Source organism: Haplochromis burtoni, unplaced genomic scaffold (genome assembly GCF_018398535.1).
Source record: "Haplochromis burtoni strain Fernald_Lab_line unplaced genomic scaffold, NCSU_Asbu1 Contig_234, whole genome shotgun sequence".
NCBI lineage: Eukaryota > Metazoa > Chordata > Actinopteri > Cichliformes > Cichlidae > Haplochromis > Haplochromis burtoni.
In genome coordinates this window covers 439,680-461,820 of record NW_024582595.1, presented here as the reverse complement: position 1 = coordinate 461,820, position 22,141 = coordinate 439,680, and the positions used below count along the sequence as shown (strand labels likewise).

At 40.7% G+C, this 22,141-nt stretch overlaps 1 protein-coding gene across 6 annotated transcripts in view; it reads right to left on the bottom strand.

The window, feature by feature from the left end:
* robo1 (roundabout, axon guidance receptor, homolog 1 (Drosophila)) overlaps positions 1-22,141 on the bottom strand; it is a 232,819-nt gene that overhangs the window by 109,687 nt on the left and 100,991 nt on the right. For 5 of the 6 annotated variants that reach the window (XM_005937506.3, XM_005937508.3, XM_005937507.3 and 2 more), the window contains one exon: positions 2,220-2,546. In XM_005937506.3, coding sequence (XP_005937568.1) covers positions 2,220-2,546 — 327 coding nt within the window. Of the gene's footprint in view, positions 1-2,219; positions 2,547-18,756; positions 20,377-22,141 lie in introns of those variants that run through there. The other variant, XM_005937510.3, reaches the window with a different exon arrangement.

Below are 22,141 nucleotides of genomic sequence, written 5' to 3'. Positions count from 1 at the left end.
CTCAATGCACCAAGCAAACATGATTCATGGTAAATGGCTTTGGGTTAAGAGGCTGAGATAGAGAGATTGTGGGCTGTACTGTACATGTGGTTAATGATAAACCAAACAAACTGGGCTAGCTCTCCTAGCTGGCAAAACAGGACTTGTTGAAATGTGGATTACGTTAACAATCACTGGTGAGCACAGGAAACTGTCAAAGCCAGGGTCTTAGAATAACATCACAAAAAAAATCATGTTTTCAGCTTTTAAAGTGCTTTTAAAGCGAAAATGTTAGAGAGGGAGAACGAGGCAAAGTAAACACAATTAAACCCATGACTTCCTTCTTTGGAGTTTCATTGGAAATTAAAAGTCTGGTTAATCCCTCAACTTAACCTGAGTGAAAAATTCTATCTACTATATTGAGCTCATAACAGTATCATTATGACAAGCATCTGTAATGACAACAAGGGGTAAAAAAGGGTTTAAAACTTTCCTAAACCCTCATAAGTCAGATATACGTCTCAAAGTTTATTTACTCGGGAGTTTAAATGTAGCCTCGAAAAGAAATCTCAGAGTTTCTGAACTTTTTCTTTTGCTTTTCTTTTTAATCTCCAGGGTTCCATCCTGGTTGCTTCAACAACATAATTACATGTAGTTAAGCATGAACTGTGGAGAGGGGTGAGCGAGAGACACCAGCTAAGCGAGAAGGAGAGAGAGTGCTGGAGCACAGTGGCTTGTCATTATGCATCTGTTTGAACCTTATACAGCATAGACCTAAACTTGAGACTGAGCCAGCGGTGCTCTGGTCCTCGTGTTTCCCGCCAAGTATCTTGTTTTTCTACTTGAAGAATCCACCTCTGAAACAAACACAGCATATTGCCTACTACAAGGGAAAGATATTTTTAGCACTCTGGCCTATGGAAACTTGTAAGTATCCCAAACTTAAATGGTCTTCCACTTTTATTAAATTGTGCAGAATTGTAATTTTTATGTTAGAAGTTAGTTGGAAATATATATATATATGATACTGATTCTCTGCAGCTCTTTGTCATTATCCTTACTTCTAAAGGAAGACCTTGACTCTCAGCTCTAAATCAGAGCATAGACAATACACTATAAAAACTTATAGTCTGATCAGCAGGCCTCAAAATGTCTTGGATCTATTGCGTCTGCTTTACATTTCAGCTGACAGTTGGGATAGAAAATATTAAAAAAGCAATCAGAGTGGGGAAGTTTTGTTACATTTGTATATTCCAGATATTCCACTAATTCAGCTTAAACTACACAGCAATCCCTTGACTGACACCTCATACCCAGTACCACAACAGCAGCCCATGCCCAATGCAGCAATGGCTCACATTCATTCACACATGCTCACATTCAAGCGCACACACTATTCTTTCTTTCCCCATCTTGATTAGATTACAGTGAGTGAGGTTGGTGACAGCCTCTGGGCACGCTGGAGGAGCGGTTGATATCTGAGCTCCTCAGCCTTCACTCTCAGCCAGTCAAGAGCGCAACGAGATAATATATCTGAAGAGCTGACCTCACCAACAAAATCAGTCTTTTAAAGAATCATGGGAACAATTTTGTCAACACCAGTCACAACTCTTAGAAAAGACTTAAGGTTTTAGAAAGACTTTTTTATTATTTGTCCTGCATTGCAAGCACACTGACAGCCAAATATTAGCCTTGTTAATGTGTCACAAAGGCCTCTTGTTGACCCTACAGATGCTTAATCCACTCTACATCAAAGCTCAACTGTCATAGCACAAGCAAAGCAGACAATAAAAAGACATCGCAGATTCTTCAATGAAATGAGTAGGAAGGCTCTTTATTAAAAGATGACTAAACACAGATGCAGCAATTGCATTCCTTTTGCTATAAAACCTCATATCTATCTCTTTGACAAAAAGCAGAGGTAGGATGAAAACAGAAAGGACATTGTTCCTATTGTAGCTCATGACCACCTACCAAGGGCCCTTTAGAGAAGCATTCACCCTGGAATGATCAGGCCACTCTCCCCCTCCAAGGCTCTGCAGGCCTACAGAGACGGCTGGGCCAAACACATCCTGCCCATCGCCCGAGAGATTATTCAACTCAATGAACACATTGAGCGCAGAAACACAGGAAGAAACTGGAGCCTGCTATTCAGCAACATCTGAACCCAAACTACTCTATTCACACCCCACACCAGAAAGTGGCGTGGGTGTGAAAGTGGGAAGACATGCTGCACTTACTGGCTACTTCCAGCGAGGCGTTGTGGCTCACTGCCTCTCCCAGGTAGTTGCGAGCAACACAGACGTAAGAACCTTCATCCGGTTTACTCCGCCGTCCGTGGACGATGCGCAGGAAGAAGAGAGAGCCACTGGGAAGAAGCATGCGCTGAGAACGGGGATTGTCCCTGTCCGTTTCCACCCGCTCTCCATCCTTGTACCACTCCACTGTTGGGGTTGGACGGCCCTCTGCTTTACAGTTGAGAGTTGCGGGCTCCCCTTTGGAAACAATCAGGTCAGAGGGGTGCTCCACAATCCGGGGTGGGGTGTCCTCTTGGCGCAGACGGGATCCTGAGAAGAAATTACAAAAGTGACGATTTATATCTGCGAGTCCTTATTTAAGTTATTTAAAGGAATGATAGGCTTGTTGTGGACTTTGTCTTATTTGATTGAAAAGTTTTAAAGGGTTAGTGCAATGTGGCTACAGTAGATGCATGTAAATTTAAGCAGCTGATGGTAGGCCACTTTAAAATACTTTTTTCAGTATAAATTTTAAACAGTTAAATTAATTCTACTTTACATATATAGCAATAATCAGTTCTTAAGTATTAAACATGCTGATTATTTTTAAATACAGACAAAATTTGATAGCAATAGATGTATTTAAGGTACTATTTGAGGTTGTGGTGATGAAAGAAGTAAAGAGCACGTCTTTTTTTTTCTTCCCCCCAATAGCAGCTCCTGTGGTAAAGGTTAACATTGCTGCACCTTTGTGAGTGTCATTTCACAGATTGAAGAGCAGAAAAGGCAACGAAGGGAAAGGTAAACAAAAATATGACACACCTTGAAGGTTAAAAAGGAAATTAAGAGATAAAAGATAAGATAAAGGTGCCATGCGTAGCTTCATGACAGAAAAGGAGCAAGAGCAGAAATTGCACTTTTGAAGAAAGACAGATGAGCCACAGCAGAGCCAACAGCAGTGCCAAGGGGGTTAACACCCCAGTGCTATCTCTGGTCATTAATATTGCTCTCTGACCAGTCAGCTGTAGCTATCAAACCTGCTTTACATGCAAATTAGCTTCCTGTTGTTAATTCCTGAAGGGCGGGACTGGATGGCTGTGAATGCATTGTGTGGCTACACACAAAAGTGTGTTGTGTGTGTGTCTGTGTTACCAAGAGAAAGAGCTCTTCCCCTCTCACCATATCTCCCAGCATAGGCCTTTGGAGCCCATTCAGCACCAATTAAAGAGAGTCGGGTATAATTGGAGGCGCAGGCCTGCAATTAATTTACCCAGCATCCCGTGAACTTGCCACACTACCTCATTTATGTGCCATACACCCACCCATGTTACCCAAGAGAACTGGTGCTGAGAAGGCATCTTCTTGTGGTCGCCACATATTTTTGGTAAAGTCAGCATAATTAGTGACAGCTTTGTGGAAAGATAAATCACTTCAAGGCAAATGTGTACTTTGGTCAATGAGATATAATTAATCCAGTATCCCAGTGAAGGACATCACGATCCCAAGTCTTTTGAAATATCCCAATAGTAATGATTTTGACAGGTAAGGGCTGTGCGGACTTTTTGAAAATTGCTTGATTGATGAAAGAGACACTGTTAAAGAAATGGAGTTTTTATCTCAGAGGGTTGAGGCTTCTTCTGCACCTCATCATTCTTACATGAACCCTACACAAACACTGAAATGTGGCGTCAGCTCCTCCATTGGGACCCTGTTTGATGTTCATATGATTCTGCACACTTCTTTTTTTTTTTTTTAATTATTGGTCACAAACTGCAGTGCTTGATTGCGGTGCTTGTGGGGAAAAATATCACAAAAGCAAACGAGTTGACTGTTTGCAGATTGCAAGGTTGCTGATTATTTTCTTCTCAGGTAATTTCAATTCAATGTTATTATTTTATTTAAAGCACTTAATCAGGTGGAGGACAAAAAGAAAATCCTCCAATAACTTTTCCAAAAATGAAACACTTGGTCACACTTAACGCGAGCATTTGTTTAAAAACTGGAATTAAAATAATGATAATTAAATGAAATTCTGCGATTAAGATGGTAGCATATTAATGGTGCAGTGCAATAATTGTACACCACAGAGAACTGCAGTCAAAATGTACCCGTAATCAGTACTGTATCTGAAATTATTACACTAACGCCAGCAAAGCTGAAGTTTTATTATTTTGTGGCCACATGACACATAAGATAAAGTCACACACAGAAATCCCCGCAATTCTGAAACTGTTTTGGTCCTGCACGTCAGACGCTCCATGGGTATAAAAAACACATTTGTAGATTAAAGCATTTCTGAGAGTCGAACAGAAACAGATGGAGAATTAGAGAGCGATATATCAAGCCTTTAGCAAGAATGAATTAGTCCTCTATCTGGCACTGAATAAAGTTTATAAAAAATACATATCTCTGCTTTCTGGCTATTGAAACCGTCTCAACCAGTACTAGGCCAATTAACCCCCATTTGTAACCTGCTCTCAAAACAGACCTTTTAACTTAAAGTCCATATGCTAATAAAGACCCAGCCCTTTGGTCAGACAGCATGGAGCTGCACTAACTTCGCTAGCATACACAGGCTGATTACTACTGTAGCAACTGTACCACTACCACCCCTCAGCAGACAAGGCAGGCTAATATGTTTTATTAAAGAGGACTTTGAAGAGCTCAGCCGCTATCTGCTCTGCCCGTTCCCTTCCTGATTTAGATAGCTTCTCTCTAATTTGAAATGGTCTGAAGTTTGGGGCCTTATGGGGGAACCATTAACTATTTAGATGTAGCACACTGTGAAGAGAGCTGTGCAGCAGGCGGAACTGTGTTTGATCATTGACTGTTTACTGTAGATGATTATGGCCGATCTGCATGATGAACATGCAGACTGATGATACAATATGAAGTGGGCCACTGTGTCCTGTAACAGAGAAGCTGGTGAGAATAATTGTATTAATAAATATTCAGCAGTTGAACTACTGAAGTACACTAATAAGTGTTTTGTGTGCGTTTGCTGAGAGGGTGTGCGTTTTGAGCCGTGACTGGGTGCACGGGATGTATCAGTTACACAATGCTATCATCCCTTCCTCGTCACGACTGAATTCTTTCTAGGCATATTTTGCTTGTGTGTGCGTATGTAGGCTTTGCCGTGCTGATCCCCGCAGACACTTTGAGTGACCTCTGTTACTTCAGCTCCATTACCCCTCACCAGGGGAAAGAGAATTATCCTGTCAAGGAACAAACACTCCCGTGCTCCCTTCTACAGGTGCAAGCTTTTAGGAAATGGAAGCTCACTTCACTCCTTCGATGCAGCACACACAGACGACCAAATTTGAGACCGAAATAAGAGATGAACAGAGTGCATACTTTCACCATTGCTTTCTCGCATTACTTTAAGTTGCACTCCCCTTTATTTCAAAGCGCTGCCCTTCCTTCTCCACTGCCGCTTTCAACCATCCTCTCCCCTGTTTTCTATCCCCCTCGTCACCCCCCCCTCTTTGCTTCCAGACAGAGAATGCAAGATGAGCTAATGCAATACACAGCTTCACCAAAGGGAAGCTGGGACTTCTACTGCAAGGATCTGATCGATTGGTGCCTGAGGCAAAATTCTACTTCTCCCTTAACCGTCTCACTTGCTAGAGAGCTTTGTGCATCTGTCTTCTCATTTACTCACATAGGGAGACTCACACTACACAGTGTTAAACTATGCTTGAGGGAGTCTTTGCTCACTGGAGGTAATTAAAAAACAACAACAATGGAGTCAGAGTTTTCTCACTCATGAAAGTAATCTTAGTAACAAACAACAATCCCAATAGCAAAAGCGAACACAATGAATTGGAAAGGCTCATGCCAAACCACATTGCCACAAGGGTGCAGACCTAGACATTGACCCATATACTGTACGCATGCAAGGATTCATGAAGACCTCCAGGCGTTTGCTCACTCTAAAACCCAGACTCTTCCCCCCACTTTAAACATGGATAGACATGGCATAAGAATGAGATTTATGATGGTTCTCATGAAGCAAATGGCCATTATATCACTAGGAATATTTATGTGTATTGAGATTATGGCTACTAGCTTCACATGGATTCATCTATATGTCTTGGGGCTAAACTTCATTTTCACCATGCAACATGAGATGATATACTCTGACTTTATATTCCAAAAGATAATCATGCTTCCTCAATCGGATTAAAGAAATATGCTAAAAAGAGACAGACTACTTCCAATGAAAACAACATAGTGAAACCTCAGGAGGGGACTATTTTTGCACTGGACTTGTAAAACTATCATGAGAGATGATATAATCAAATAAAGTCTCTTTAACTTTGCAGTGTAAGAATTTATTTGTTAATGTTTACTGCCAGTGTTAATCGCCCAGGTATCAACATGAAGAAGCAATAGAGTGCAACTGTACGGTAACAAGTTACAACTATTCCTAAGTCTGGGATGTGGCAATCAATCGAGCTAACTATTCTGACTTAAAATAGAGAAGAAGGCCCTCCATCGACCTTAACTCTCAGCAGCCTGAGGACAAGAAACCCCCCCAAAAAACACAAGGTTAGCTTTCGTAGAGACACGGGCCATTTCGTTAACACTTTTGCACTTTGAATTTAAAATGCAGTTGGAAGAAATCTAGAAAAGAGAAAAATAAATGAATAGGAAATAATAATAGAAATAAACAAAGAAAAAGAGACAGAATTAAAGAATTAAAAAATTCTTCACTTCATAGCCTCAAGGATATACTACAAATGCACTTGAAATAATTCAGTGTATATTTTTGGATTAAAACCATTGCTGACCAGATGAAAGTCCTCTGCTTTGCTAGTTATGTCCTTAAGCCTTTTTTAAATGTTTTTTTTTTTTTAGATTTCATGTCATTTTATTTATTTATTGGCTCTTTATTCTGCTTCATAGTAGTTACCTTCTTTGCGCTGAAAAGCTCTATGATTGACTAAAACAGAACCTAGAGGAGGAACATGAATCCAGTTCCTTGTGAGACCAACTCAATACCAAAAATATTAAAATGTTAATATGATTTTTTTTCTGTCCATTGACACCAGTCCATCAGTGGGGAAGACAACAGCGCGCATATATATATATATATATATATATATACATATTAACTAATCATGCACCACTGACTAAATCCCTATATGAAGGACTGAAGGAAAGAAAAAAGACAAGCTAAAAAACAATTACCTAGCTTCAGCAATCAGTTCTGGTCTAGTGATTTCCCTAACTTCAAAAATGAATGTGCCTTTGTCCCTCACAGCTGTTTTCCATGGCTACTATCTTCACAGAGTGTGAGGAAGAGGAAGGGAGCCAGGCACCTGCCCTTTACCCCAGAGTACTCACGGGGGAGAAGGACAGTGAAGCAATTTAGATCCGTTGTCAGTCTGGTCCCCTGAGGTAGGGAGACAGGATAATGTGTCTACTTCCTTGACTGATAAAACAACTTCACAATGCTGGGTCATTTGACTGTCACAGAACAAAGGATCCCAGCGACAAATTTCATTTGATTATATGAGTGAAGTTGCTGCAAGTTTAATTTCCCCCATCAAAATGGGCAAGGTCACAGAATATCATAAAGAGAGGCAGTAAAATTGAAAGCTGTTGCAGGAGCCTTAGCCGTATCATCACAAGCCATATCAGATGTCCAGCTGAGCAATGGTAAGAGATATGGAATATGGATCTGTGATAAGGAAGGCCAAGCACAGTAGGGCACTTTTTATCTACAGCCCCATTAATCTGTGATTAGGGGACTTAAGAGGGATTTATGGCAGAGATAAGAGCAAAGGGTGTGTCCCTCGGGGTAGCCAGGCGTACACAGGAGCCACGCCTGCTCGGGACAGGGCTGGCCAATAAATGACTTAACACAAAAGAAAAGGCACCCTTTTCTGTTGAATTAGAGACGATAAGGGAGAGAGGGGCAGAGATAAGCGGGAGAGACGGACACAGAGAGAAAAGACGAGGTACTGTACTCCTGCTGATCAGATGACATTAACAGGAAAGTGAAACTGAATCTTTTACCGTTTCAGCCTCAGAATCCCACCCTGGAATGTGCTGCATGAATGACTTTGCCAGTTGCATCAGATCAGACCTGTTTTTAATGTTACACAAGGCTATCGCTTACACTCCTAAGAGGCAGGATTAGAGCCCTGTGTGTGAGTCTGTATGGAGCTCCAGAGGTTGGGTGATGGAGGGGGTTGATGGATATCTTTATGGCCTCTTTTCCTCCTCATCTCTTTGTCTCCATTTACCAAACACAACAGGGTATGGTTACCTCGCTTATACTACATCAGCACTTGAGAATAGTTATCAATTTCCAAAAAATGGTATCTCTGTCCAAATGCTTTTTTAACACAAGCAAACCAGAAGATTGTTATCTATGAGTTTATACACAACAGTACACTATTGGGTTGGCTGTATTTGTTGTTATAGAAACGAACACTCTCACAGATTACAATGCTCCCATTGATATTCGAGCAAAATATGGCTGTGGCAAACTGGCAATTTGCATACACATCACAACACCCCTTGATAAAAAAACAAAACAACCCCCCTCCACCCTGCTTACTATTGTGCGTTTCAGCAGAGCCCACTACCATTAATCCAATCAATTCTTATAATTTTCACAATATGATAAACATAGAAGAAGAAAAAGTAAGCCCAATTACTTGTTCTCTTCCACCATACTTGCTCCAATTTCCAACTTGTGCAAACACAACCTAACTATTAAGATCTGTCAGAGTCCCTTTATCACTGTTGTTGCCTTTGATCATCCTGTTGCTTGTTCTCACCTGCAATAAAATCGTGACAAATCAGCTGATGATACCATAAACAAGGCGTTCTACTTCCTTTGCTCGGGGCCAAGGGTTACTAGCATAACTTCCAACGCTCTAGGATAATCACACTTATCGCTCATCAGGACAAGAGCCAGCAGAGGTCTCAAGGCCTGAAGCACCAGCCCGAGTTCCTGGCTGTGTCAGCTGGGAAACGCATCCTGGCGCATCCCTCTGCAATGCGAGCCAGGTTGAGAGTAAGACAGCATAGCAAAGTACTCCTTTGGGAGGCTGGAGCTCATCCTGCTCTGGGGCCCCCATCTGAATCTAAGACAATAGTAGCAGGATTTTAACTTCTGCACCAGGCTGTAGATACAAGGCACAGGAACAAGTATGATGAATGCAAAAATATTTGTTTCGTGTGTCTTTGAAAGAAAATGTGAGCACAAACGTATTTATAAATAATGTTACACACTGAGGTTTACCCCCACAGTTTAAACAATCCAACATAATTTCACATACACTGTCAGCAACATACCAAGCAGGAGTAAATGTGAAAAGATGTGGCAAGAGAAACACACACACGAAAAATAATGAATTTTCAACAGGCACCCATGGGACACAATTGTGAATGAGTTGCAGTTCTTCCTGATACCAATCTGCTACAGTCAGTGTCATTAGACACAAACAAAAGCTGTCAAACTCTGCAGAAGGCCATCAGGGCAGATTTCATTCCTACAGGATAAGTATAATAGCTATTCTTTATTATATCAATTCACTGGGAAGAGGAGGAAATCTGCAGTGGAAAAGACTGGAATGCTTGTTAGGATGCAGCCTGTCAAATTGGCTCTGGAGACCGCAGGCAGATGGGATGAACAGAGCAGCGTGGATGCAAGTACAGAGTCCGTCTGTCTGCATGCATGTGTGTCAGTCTTTCTGGTATCTATCTATCAATCTATTCACAATGTGTGTGTTTGTGTGTCTTTGAGCAGACTTGCAGACTCCTCAAGTTGACCCTGTATATTCACAGCGATGACCTGAGAAGAAAACCTAGCTCAGACTTCTCATGAATGCTGGTGTCAAAGATGTCATTCCATCAGCAGTGCAGATACCCCAGGAAAAGAGTTGTAATTAATATGGAGTGCAGATGACAGGCTTGGACCTTCTATTAAGGAGCTTCATGCAGCACAGTCAAGGCTTCAAGTAAGAGTGGGGAGGGGATGGGGGGGATTACTGAAAAGAAGCACAAGGGAGCAAGACTGGGCAATTACTTCTTGTTTTTGTTTTCCAGCATTGCCAGTTTTTAATGAGGTTTGACCAGTGTGATCTCAGGGATACATCAAAGCTTTCTACAACAGCAGGATAGGAGAAGCAGAGGTAATTGAATACACTGGTACATTTATTTCCCAACAGGGGACAGTGAGTATCTCACTGCTGACTTATGCAAGCTGCTAGACTTAAAATCCTCAAGTGATTAATACAATTGTATTTCAGCAAAATTAAGTGTTTACTGTTTTTGAAAAAATAAAAAAAGCATTCAAGCAAGAATTATGAGTAGAGTAAATGTAAATAAAACAGTTTGCTTAATTTAATTTCGAAAAGTGCTGCCTGCTTAGTTTTGTGTCAGTAACAATATGATCAGGTGATTCTCTCCTCCCAAGGTCACTCTCTGGGCTAACTGCAGTATTTCTGTCCAGCCACTAGACATGTGGGGACTGAAGGCAGGGGAGGGGCTGAAAGAGCAGTGAGGAGGAAGAGGGACCAGCACACTCAGCTGGCACAGCCCAGTCGTGGGGAGTAGGGCATATGGGCTTAATGCCAAGAAAGAGAACTGCTCTGAAGAGATGCCAATGTGAATTGAGGCAGGCATGGCCAAAAGCACCTAATGCTTTTTTAAATGTTATTTATTTGATGGCAACAGTGATACAAGTCTACTTTGGACCAGCGTTACATTACAGTTGCTTAGTGCAAAGCTGAGGACCTTAACTTCTTATGTGGGCTATTCTAAACACTCAGCCAAAAACATTCTGTAGTAAATCTCAGACAGCTGCATGCAGAAAGGGAATTTCATTTATTGCATTCAGTCGAGGGCACAGTGGTAACATCTGAATGTAGAAACCCCGCACATTTCCTTCTGGTGCCCTTTAGGTTAAAAGGGCAAATACAGAGCACATAGTATTGATGTGTCAATGTGTGCAAGCTTAGGTATTGGCATATGCAACAGCGGTTCACATACTGTTGGCTATGATGGTATTCTTAAAGTGAAACGTGGCTCCCACAGCATAGGTTAAGACTCTGTGGAGCCATGTGGCAAAATCCCAGATACACCAGCATGGGCCTGCTGAGTGGGACATGGCCCAAGACCAGCCAAATGGAACACAAATTGCCCCAAACTGTTCAAAACCTTGCCTGGAAAAAATTTAAGTGGGATGTAAGGCTTGCCATGTGATGCACAGTAAATATTTGGTCAAAATTAATGAAGGGGCAAAGTCTGCCAAGAAGCCTTTTTCTAGACGTCCACAGAGGGGAGACTGTGCCCAGTCTGGCATTAAAAAGAAATTTCCTTTTGCAGACAACTGCTCACTGGCCTGAATGCTTTCCAGCACCCACTTACCACGTCTCTTCCTCAAAACATACACACCAACTGTCCAGGTACACAATGTAATGAACCAAATACTGCTTCCTTTGATGCTTCAAAGTGAAAACAACTTGATCGCAAATTTAGTTACTCCCCATCTGTCAGTTTTCCACATTTGACAGCAGAAGCACTGCTCAGACTAAAGCTGTGAGAAATGCTAGTTTGTAAATATTGATTTAGGATGATTTAAAAAAAGAAAAGAAAAAAAAAGAAAGTATATCTGAGTATATCTTAACATCATGCCCTGCCACTGGTCTACTCAACATCCTCTTTTAAAAGTGACCTGTTGAACTGCCAAAATAATGATTTTCAGACAGTACTTCAACATATATGCAGTGCAATACATTATGGTGTGAAAGTCCTTTGTTAGGATAACGGGAAATATGACCATATGTGGAAACGTGTGGAAATATACATGAAAATACAGCACACAAAACAAAAACTGAGTTTGTAAAATTTAACAAGCTTGTAAGTCAATATTTGGCATGACCAATGCCAACGTATTCTTCAACACACTCCAAGTCTTTTAGGCAAACTTTCTTGTAATTTCTTTAAAAAGTCTTCAGGAATAGTTATTCAGGACATTCAAAGTTCTCCTTTGGATGTTGGCTGCCTTTTGTGCCATCGTCTATCAGGATGCCACACTGGTTCAAGTTAGTTAGATTCCTTTTTATGCTGAATCCTCCACAGGTCACTGTTAAGTCATTTAACGAACAAAAACAAACCAAAAAAAGAAAGAAAGGAAAATGGTCAGGTTCAAGGACTGTAATTAAAATGAATGAAAAAGCAGCCAATGGCCAAACTTTAAAAGATCTTCAGAAAGCCTGACCAGACCAGAGAATTATAAGTCTGGCTCGTTGAAAGAAAAAATAAAGAAATAAGGGGTCGCTCAAGACTTTTGCACAGTACTGCAGCTAAATTGAACATTAGTTAGATTTAGAAGCTACGAATGGAAGAAGAAGTTCTGAATTATTTTGGTCTTGTCTAAGATGCTCAACGTATTCCCATCATTGTCACTGTACGCTGTGTAGAGGTGAAGAAAGAACTGTAGTATTTTCTGGTTAGACAACCTGTCAAGACTACATTTTAGCAGGAAGTAAAGCCTTTCTACATTAATGACTTCTAAGGCAGGAAAGGTGAATCTGTCAAGGCAAAGTGCAAACAGGGAAATGGGGATGAGGCCCTAAACCTACAATGAACCTGTTTTAAGTCAGAAGTATGAAGCTCACCATTGAGAGTTGCTGACTGACATACAGACAAATACCAAAGCAATCTTATGTTTAAACGCTGAGGAAGCTGTCTTTCACAGAGTACCTACAATTGTTATTCAATTAGAGCTTTCATGGTTTAAGCAAAAGACGGCACATCAGAAGGAAAGAGGGGAGGTGACTGCAAAACAATCACACAGTTGAAGGACTCTGAACTCTTTACAGAAGAACTGAAGCAGATTTGCAAGTCTCTCGAAACTGAGAAGTAAAAGCTTTCTGAAAGAGGGGAAATTCGGAGCCTTTACACATAATTAAAAGGCATTATTCTTGTTCAAAGAGTTCAATAGCATTTGGACATTTTAGAGACTGTGGCACTTCACACATTATCAACCAAGAAAATAAGAGGAAAAAACAGTTTGGGGTTTTTGTGTGAGATTCAATGGTGACATCAGGTTTCAGAAAAAATAATGTCACCAATTCCCAGAAAATATGTGAGGCTGATAATGGGCTGGGATTAAAGTTAATCTCTTAACTCAGAGCAACAGTGTATTTACATGATGGGAAAAAAAAAAAAATCTCCTAGTTATTTGAAGCCTCCTCACCATGGTTACTGCTGAATGGTAGAACAGGCTCCAAAAGCAGTCCTGTAATAGTAAGTTTCAAGGTCACCTTCCCATTAATTATGTTTTTCAGTGCTTCCCCTTAAATAAAGTGCACCCCTCCTACTTCTATCACTGTCTTTTGTGTGACAGAATTAGCCCCCAGGAACCAGTAGATTTAGCTGCTGACACAACTCACAATAAGAGTGGCTTTTAATCATGAATCTGCACTGCATAAATAGATAACAAATGTTTCAAAACATAAAATAAACAGAATAATAATAAAAAAAATGTTTGATATAGGAAGACAACCTTGTCACCAAAGGGAATCTTAACGGTGGCAGCATAGCTGAGAGGGGGAGGAACCAAATACATTAATCAACTAATTAGCAGTCTCTCTTTTAACTGCTAATTTAATCTATTCCTCTCAGCCTCTTTAATGGTATTTTCCCCTGTCAGTTATAACCAAAGGGAGGTTTAGCATTTCAAAAGTGTATCCAGGCCTTGAAATGAGAGGGTAATAGAATGGTCACAGAGGCTGGGAGGAGGCCTGAGCTCTGGGAGTGAGAAAGAAAAGACGGATACAGGGAAAGGCTGTCCTCAATGCCATCTCTCAGTCTCCCCAGTGGAGAAAATGAAAGGGAGGGAGGTCTGAACCTTTTTAAAATGCACAAGGCAGAGCACCCCACGGTAGCACAGCTTCACCGCCACAGCAAACGGTAGGCCCAGGGCAAGCCCTGTGAGAGTTCCTGAGCATGCAAATGTTAGACACGTGAGGGATGTTGGCCATGCAGCCCGAAAACCAAACCAAACCCTCACCGCACCACTGAAGCTTTGTTCCAGGATCTTTAATTTACTCAGCACTTCTAAAAATCAACTTCACCTGTCCCCACATGTCCTCCTCTAAAAAACCCAACTCACATTTTACCACCTCCATCACCCTAATCAGCACATTCAGCAGTGCCATGAGGGAACAGTAAGAATATGCAATGTGCGCACAGGGAGCCATATCAAGAGTATTCCCACAAGCTGGCGTATCGTGGTATGTTTGACTGCTCCATCCTCCCCTTCGTCCTCTGTTCTTCCTCCCTCCATCCCCCTTCAACACCCTAGGGTAGCCTTTGTGTGTAGCTGCACTCCTCTCTCCTCACACACCCTCAGTCTCTGGTGAACTATTCTCTTCCCCTCCTCCATGCCTTACAATCGCCCCGTTAAGGCAATACAATAAGGCCTCCTCGTCCCTTCCCCACAGGCTTTTTCTGCATGTCGGCCTGCTTTATTTAAGAAAGACTCTGCACTGACCAGTCACAAAAAAGGCAAGTCTTAAAAAAATTGGGCCAAAACAAAAAAAAGAAAAGAAAAAAGTGGGGGATGGGTAAAAGGATGAAGAGATTTCTTAAGCCCCTTTCGCCACCCCACACAAACACAAGCCCCATGTGCCTGGCTTTTATTCTTGATCACATCTATATTACTGAAATGATCAGGACACCAGTAATACATTCAGGATAGATCAAAAAAGCATGCATGTGTGATACAGAATCAAATGTAACTTGTAGGGCTCTGTAGGAAACAAAAAAGGTCTTTATATTTTTTTAATAACAGAAAGCTGTGGGAATTCTAAGGGTGCCATTTGTGAAATGGGACGGAAACCAGACAACACCTTTCATCCTATAAGGACACAACATTCATCACTTTTAGACCGAGTGGCAAGAGGGAATGTTTGTCCTCCACGTCAACCGACAGAACAAGATGCATTAACTATATTGGCCCAGGAGTCTAATAGCCTAGACATGCCTGCTGCCTTCAAATATCAGCCAGCTGCAGACTAAAACGCTTATATGACTTATATGAAGTTATGTTCCAGAGTATTCTTAGTGTAGACAGCTTATCTCTGTCTGGCTATACGTTTTTGGGGCTTAGACCGACAGACAACTTGACAGACAAAGTGATACTTGCTAAGTAAGTCATGACAACATTATCAGCATGGAGCGAGCAATACTCTACGAAACTCACACCGTCTAAACTGAATCCTGGTGAGACACAGCCGTTAATTCCTGTGGTACTTAAAATACCAAGAAGTTGACACAAAGGACATTGAGAAGTATCTTCCTCAGGTTTTTTTTTTTAAATCTAAATCCTCCATTTCTCCTTGCAGACATCCGTATCAGTTGAGCTGCAGCCACGGCAAATTACAAACTATTGACGTCAGATGGATTTGTTAATTAATCCAATTAAGCAGTCCTTTGAGGTCATTAAAAGAAGAGCAGCCGAGGGAAGGCAGATCATCAAGAGTCACTGCCTAATTTATCTGCCCTCAAACAAACTGTTTTGAAATGTTTATCTTGTCGGTCATTAATGAGTTAGCCACAGTTCTCATGGACAGGAAGAGCACACTCGCTGGCCTCCCACATTCCTCCATGTGTTTTCACTAAGCCAAAGTCTACCTAATCCCGGATCTTAGGGTGTAAAACCCAGTTTGATTCGGATTAGGATCAGATTAAAGTGTATTAGTGGAAGTTATGGAGCTACAGCTTTATGGACACCATCATCTCACGCAGGTGTGAGATTTTTTATCTCAGAAAAAAATGTGACACGACAGACTCGAGACTCAAATTTCTTAAGAAATCTGCTTTGCTTACCCAAAATCAGTTCAGAAGGTTAAACGCTCAGATAAATCATTATTTCATCATCATCAAATTTTCATCATATTTTATTCGCCACATGCAGTAAACTGCAGTGAAATGATTATTTGTATTTTGGGGCCATTTGAAGCAACTCCTAAACACTATTTCACAGAACTGATAAAGAGAAATGGGTAAGGGAAAGACTGGCTTTAATGAGCATGTTTCCAGGCCATGTGGTAAGAAGCCAGGAGACAGAGATACGTCTCACCTGTGGTCTCTGGCCATTAATTGGCTCTGGAACCTGCTGTGTCCTGTCATATGAAATGTTGTGATGTAGCAGGTGGAAGTGCTCCACGATTTATCAGCACTTATGGGTCAATTTGTCAAGACCTCCACAGCTTGAATGTGCCGGGGCTGGAGATGCTTACCGAGGTGGTACCACTCCCACTGTCTATGTTTTTATCAGCATGACTACACATTCACACTTAGGCACTCTGTTGGGCTGGATGTAATCACTCCAAGGGTTTATAACAGCATAGAAGCCAACTTTTAGAGGAAAGTCTGATATGTGCCTTAAAGGTAGAGCCTCCCTGTTAATATATATATATATATCATTCTAACAACCCTTATTTCCTCAGAGTAATCCATAGCATCTTTCTGTGTGTGAGAAGCAGAGCCACCTCTTGCCCTCATCTGAATGGCACCTCTGAGGCGAGTGCAAGGTTTGATGAGCACTTGGAGGAGAGATAACAACCATTTAGTGTATAGCAGGAGGACAGATCATTCTGATAACAGGGCAAGACAAGAGAGAAGGAGGTATCAATTTACACCCTTCACACACAGCAAAGCGGCAATAAGCAAGTCATCACAAGTCTGTCAGGGCAAAGGTCATTTTATCTCTTACTTCCTATATCACAGAAACAACAAGTATTAAAAATATATTCTCTCACCCAGGCTAAATCTTGAACGTTTAGAATAGGATACAAAGACATGTTACTAAATGCCACTGAGAGTTTGCTTAAGGGATCTGATATATTCCCTACTCCAGAATAAAGTTCTCAGCCATGCAATTAGTGGCAAATGTGAAATATTTTTTCCTGGGAAGTGGCATGAAATCTAATTTTCCTGACACTTGTGTCTAAACCAGGGCTAGTCATTATAGTATTTCTTGTCCAGTCCATCTCTCCCCAGAAAACATCCCGAGACATTCACAGACGGGAGTAATTGGAAACTCTGCTCTCCGACAGGACGGGACCATTACTGGCTTAGGAGCCAGCTTAGGGCGGAGCAGATTCAGTTCTCAGCCCTCACCTCTGACCTGACTTCCTGTTTAGGTGCTACAATATTTTCTTGTAGGTTCACAAGCTCTCCCCATCACCATACAATAAACAATGGCCAAACTTGCATGAAACAAGTCAGAGGTTCAAATAACTCAATGCAGACAACGAAATCATGCAGAAACACTGAATCAAAAAATGGATGAATATGGGCTGCCAGACCTTATAGGGAATGAACTGGATATTTTATTGGGGATAGGTCACTTTAAGGCTTAATAAAAGTCATTTAAGTGTGAGTATGAGTTTTGCTGACTATTACTTAGGTAATGAGGTGTGCAGTAGCAACAGTAAACTGCAGTAAAGGGTTCAAATGTCACTGCTATTTCTCTGACACAGTAGTTTCTTTACAAATATAATGTATATTGAGCATCTTCCTGTATAGAAGTTCTGATAACTAGGTTTTTTGTTTTGTTGTGCAGTTCTTTGTCTACAAAATGTCCCCATTCCAAACCCTCTCCTCTTAATGTCCTAAAATGAGGTGGTAAGCATTTCTTCTCAACTCTGAAGCAGCTGACCTGGAAACCCCAGCTAGCACGGTCCAGAAACTCTATAAAGAGATCCATGTGATGGGTGAGAAGAAACAAAATGTAAAAGATAATGGGAGGGGGGGTAATGCAGGATTAGGCAACAAAGACACCTAAAACTGTTGTAGTTCTACATGAGTTGCATACATTTGTATTACAAAACAACCAATGTAAAAAAAGAAAGAAAAAAGAATAATCTCTGTAATTTGATTTTAATTTTATAAGCATAAAAATAGTGTTGCACTCAGCAATAATCGTGGTCCAGGGGGAGAATCTTGACATACACAGAAACATGTTTCCCATAGGGGCATGTGCTGTCTGTATGACCGATGATAGCTGCTCTTTCCACTCATCCCATACGGCCTCAGCACTTTATGTGTGACTTTATGTGTGCTCAGCTTTTAAAAGTTAAGACAACCCCTTTACCCTGGATGTTGACTTTTGTGGTGAAAGAAAAAAAAAATCACCGTTTCGTGTACCTTTCTCATTTCAAAGCATGAAAGTGAAAGAAAATACATTAATAAAATAGGATCATCTTACAAAGGGCAGAGCAATGACTACAACACACTTCCTAAAAAAAACTCCAGCTCTCAAAATGTGTTTACTTATTTCTGGTAAAGTTTGTAACTACATTGGTGCAGAAACCATTCTGCACGGAGTGCTCCTAAATCAAATACGTTTGTGCATCCACTGTCACTTAAATCATTTTAAAATGGCCTTTATAAAATTAAAGATTAAAACTTGAATTTAATTCTTCCCCGAATTTTTCATTTCAGCTAGTAAAACCCCAGTTAAAGGCTAGCAGATTACTTTGAATCATTACCAACGACTTACCTGAGCACACATGGAGAATTCCTAACAGAAATACAAATCCAATTAAAGTTGGAGACATCATTCAACGTCTCTCTTGTGAGAAATGTTCTCGTATAATCCAAATTATATAAATAAAAATTGAGGCATCCGCTTCTTCATGTCAAACTGCACTCAAAGGGAAAAAGCTTAAAATCCACAGTTTAAAAACAAACACACTGATTTTCGTTTGTGAGTCCCAAACGCAAATGATAAAAGTCCAAGATCAGTCCAACACGAGCCTGATATGGCTTCTTGGTGTAGGTGAAATTGGGGAGTTGAGATGGGAAAGAATAATACAGAAGCAGTCCGAGATTTCAACACATGTTCTGTTCCAGTAGTCCAGTTCAACTGAATGATAGCATGTGTTAAATGTGTGCTAGAATCTCTCAGCGCAGAAGTGGCAGAGCTTTATCCTTTCTTTGGATTCATCCCGTTGCTGCTTTCACTGATCAACCAGGCTGTGTTGTTTAAATCGTTTAGTTCCTTTGTGCAAAAAAAAGTAGCAAAGTAATAATTCCAGCGCAAAGCAAAACTTAAGTCCAAAAGTGCGTGAAATCACGCCAGCGGTCGCCAGAGTCCACGCTAAACTGCTTGCAGTCACATTATTTCATTCCAGTTCTGAATGTGTCACTTGAGATCGGAAACTTTGCGAGTTAGTCCTATCCTCTCTCATCCACCGGATCCGGACACAAGATCACTGCAACTTTTCCATCACTTTCCCCCCCGTTTCTCCTCCGCTGCAACTCCTATCACTTGTGCGCGTCGCAGACACCGAACCTCAGGCGAGTGGGGGGGAATACGGATTCATATTCACAGGATTTCATTCAAGGAAAGCGGAATGCCTCGTCAGTTGGTATGCGCCTTTCTACCCCCTCCATAGACCCGAATCTTTCGCAGAGAGGAAATTTAACCTCTTCCCGCCTGGATCCCACCGAGCAGCAAAGTTTCACAGAGACAACTGGCAGTCTACTGTAATTTCTTTCAGTATGTCCAGTCATGAGACAAACCCTAGAAAACTAGTCTATCCGGATATGTGTTTTATTATTTCTGTGGCTCCTGACCACGAACATGCAACAGCCGATTCCAGTGCTATTCCTACAGGGATTTAATATAATGTTTTCACAACTCATAGTTAGTAGTCCCTGTAATGGGTTTAACATACTTTAAGGTTTTGTTTTCCCTCCGATGGTTTCATAGACCAGTGATTATGCAACTTTATAAACTACTTTAGGTATAAAATGTTGTTATTTTAATCATTTTAAGCATTAGGCTAGAGTTGGATGAAATATCTCTTCTTTAAATATCCAATACTGTTTTTAAAACTCCCTTTGTTTTACAGTACATGTAAAACAGTAGTCCTCCAGTCCAAGCAGCTAAATGCTGAGACTGGGAGCTGAACTCATAACATGTTTTTCCAAATACCCCCAGCCTTTCCACCGTTTCAGATAAACAGTATGAATACATTTTAATATAAACCCAAGAAAAACAGCTCACAGTTATTGCGACAAAGTGCACCGTCCATGACCACAGATAGTTAATTGAATTCTGACAGTATTTATATTCTAGCTGATCATTTCCTTAAAACAAAAACAAAAACAAAAACAAAAACAACAACAACAACAACAACAACAGAATAACCTATATAAAATGTGTCGTCCCGCTCCCCCTTTTTTTGTGAGATTTCTCTGCTATGGTCAAATCAGTGCAGTTTATAGATCCCAACTTCTGAGGCGCAATAGTAGGCATGACGACTTTAGACAGCGAGTAGCTGTCTAACATGTATAAATTACAACTCAGCAGGATATACTATATACTTTATTAGAAGACTCAAAATGTGGAAAGAAAGAAAAAGGAATAGCAAAAAAAGAGCCACTGAAAGACACATTGCCTCACATTAGATCAGAGCGTCTGTGTCGGATCAATTGAGCATTTGTTACCACACAGCGCCCTCCAGTGAACACTATGTGAAATAATCCAACAACGACTGCTTTGTCTGCTTTCGTGAAAGAAGGTGTGGCAATATTACCACCTGGCACTGAAATATGTGCCCCAGCTTTTTACAGACAACAAGGAAGTGTTCACACTGTGAAACCTGAGCACACTGGCTTGCTGTGATTACTGTTATAAGGCGTTCATCTTCATTAGAGGGAAGGAAACAGAGTATAACAAGCCCTAACAATCCTTTCTGTTTTACCATGACAGCATTTTGGATGGTAAAAATATTATCATGAATACATAAATTAAAAATATTTCTAACACACATGGTTTAGAACACCTCTTTCTGCATTCTTAAATTTAAAAAAATATTCTTAGATCTACTTTAAGCCTTTGCTGCTTTGATTGTTTCCTTCTCTGTGCCCCAGTTTTCACTCCTGCTGATGAACAATTCCACATGACTGACATATTAAGAGAGCAGTCTGTTTTTGTTTCTCATTCATCCATGTGTGCATTACATTACACTTTTACACACTCCATTCTCACTCCATCCTTGTGCCAGGTTTTCCTAAAAGCTTTTGCAGCCCTGGATCTCTAAAGTGGCTGTTCAGTTGATCACTACCAGTTGAATAGTAAAATTTCCTCTAGCCAGCAGCAGATGACAGTAACATAGAAGCAATTATCAGCTAAGTTCATGGTTAGCTCCATCAACACAGGAGGGTGTATGAAAATGCTGACTGCTACAAGAGGACGTGAGTATTTTAATGGCTAGATGTTGCCCAGCAAAGACTAAAATGTAGGTATAAAACTGAATTTCACATAGCAGACACAGTTATCTGTGTCACAGATCACTCATAGGGCTGTCTTATGTCTTTTTTCACATTAGCTACAAAAAAGGAGACCCCCCCCCTCCCAAGATGACACAAGAGAGGCCGAAAATTGTTCCCAACAATAAAATGCCGTTATGCTTTCATGCCATTCTTGGACTCTAACCAGGACCAGGACAATAACTAAATATGGTCAAATTACATTAAAATCTTTTGTAATCTGTCTTGTATTTTATTTTCTTCTTTCTTCACTTTTCTTCAATGGTTGTTAAGAAAAGAAAAGAAAAGAAAAGAGCCAGTACAAGTTATGATGACTGAGCTCTGTAAATGGAGGTTCTTTGTCCTCACACTTCCTTCTATAACCTTGATTAGACTAGCAAAGGGAAAAAAAGTGACACAATATCAAGGCTGTGATGGCAAGAGCCAAGCTGAGAGCTTTTAACACTACAGCCTAACGTTTCCTACAAAACAGCTTCCAAGAATTTGTGAGGTAAAAAAGGACACAAAAACACCCGCTCCCAGACTGCAAAGTGCTCCAAATAATGTTTTAACAGTCGTTAACTAAAATTACTTTTTGATCCTGTCAAAATTGTCAACTGGTAGTT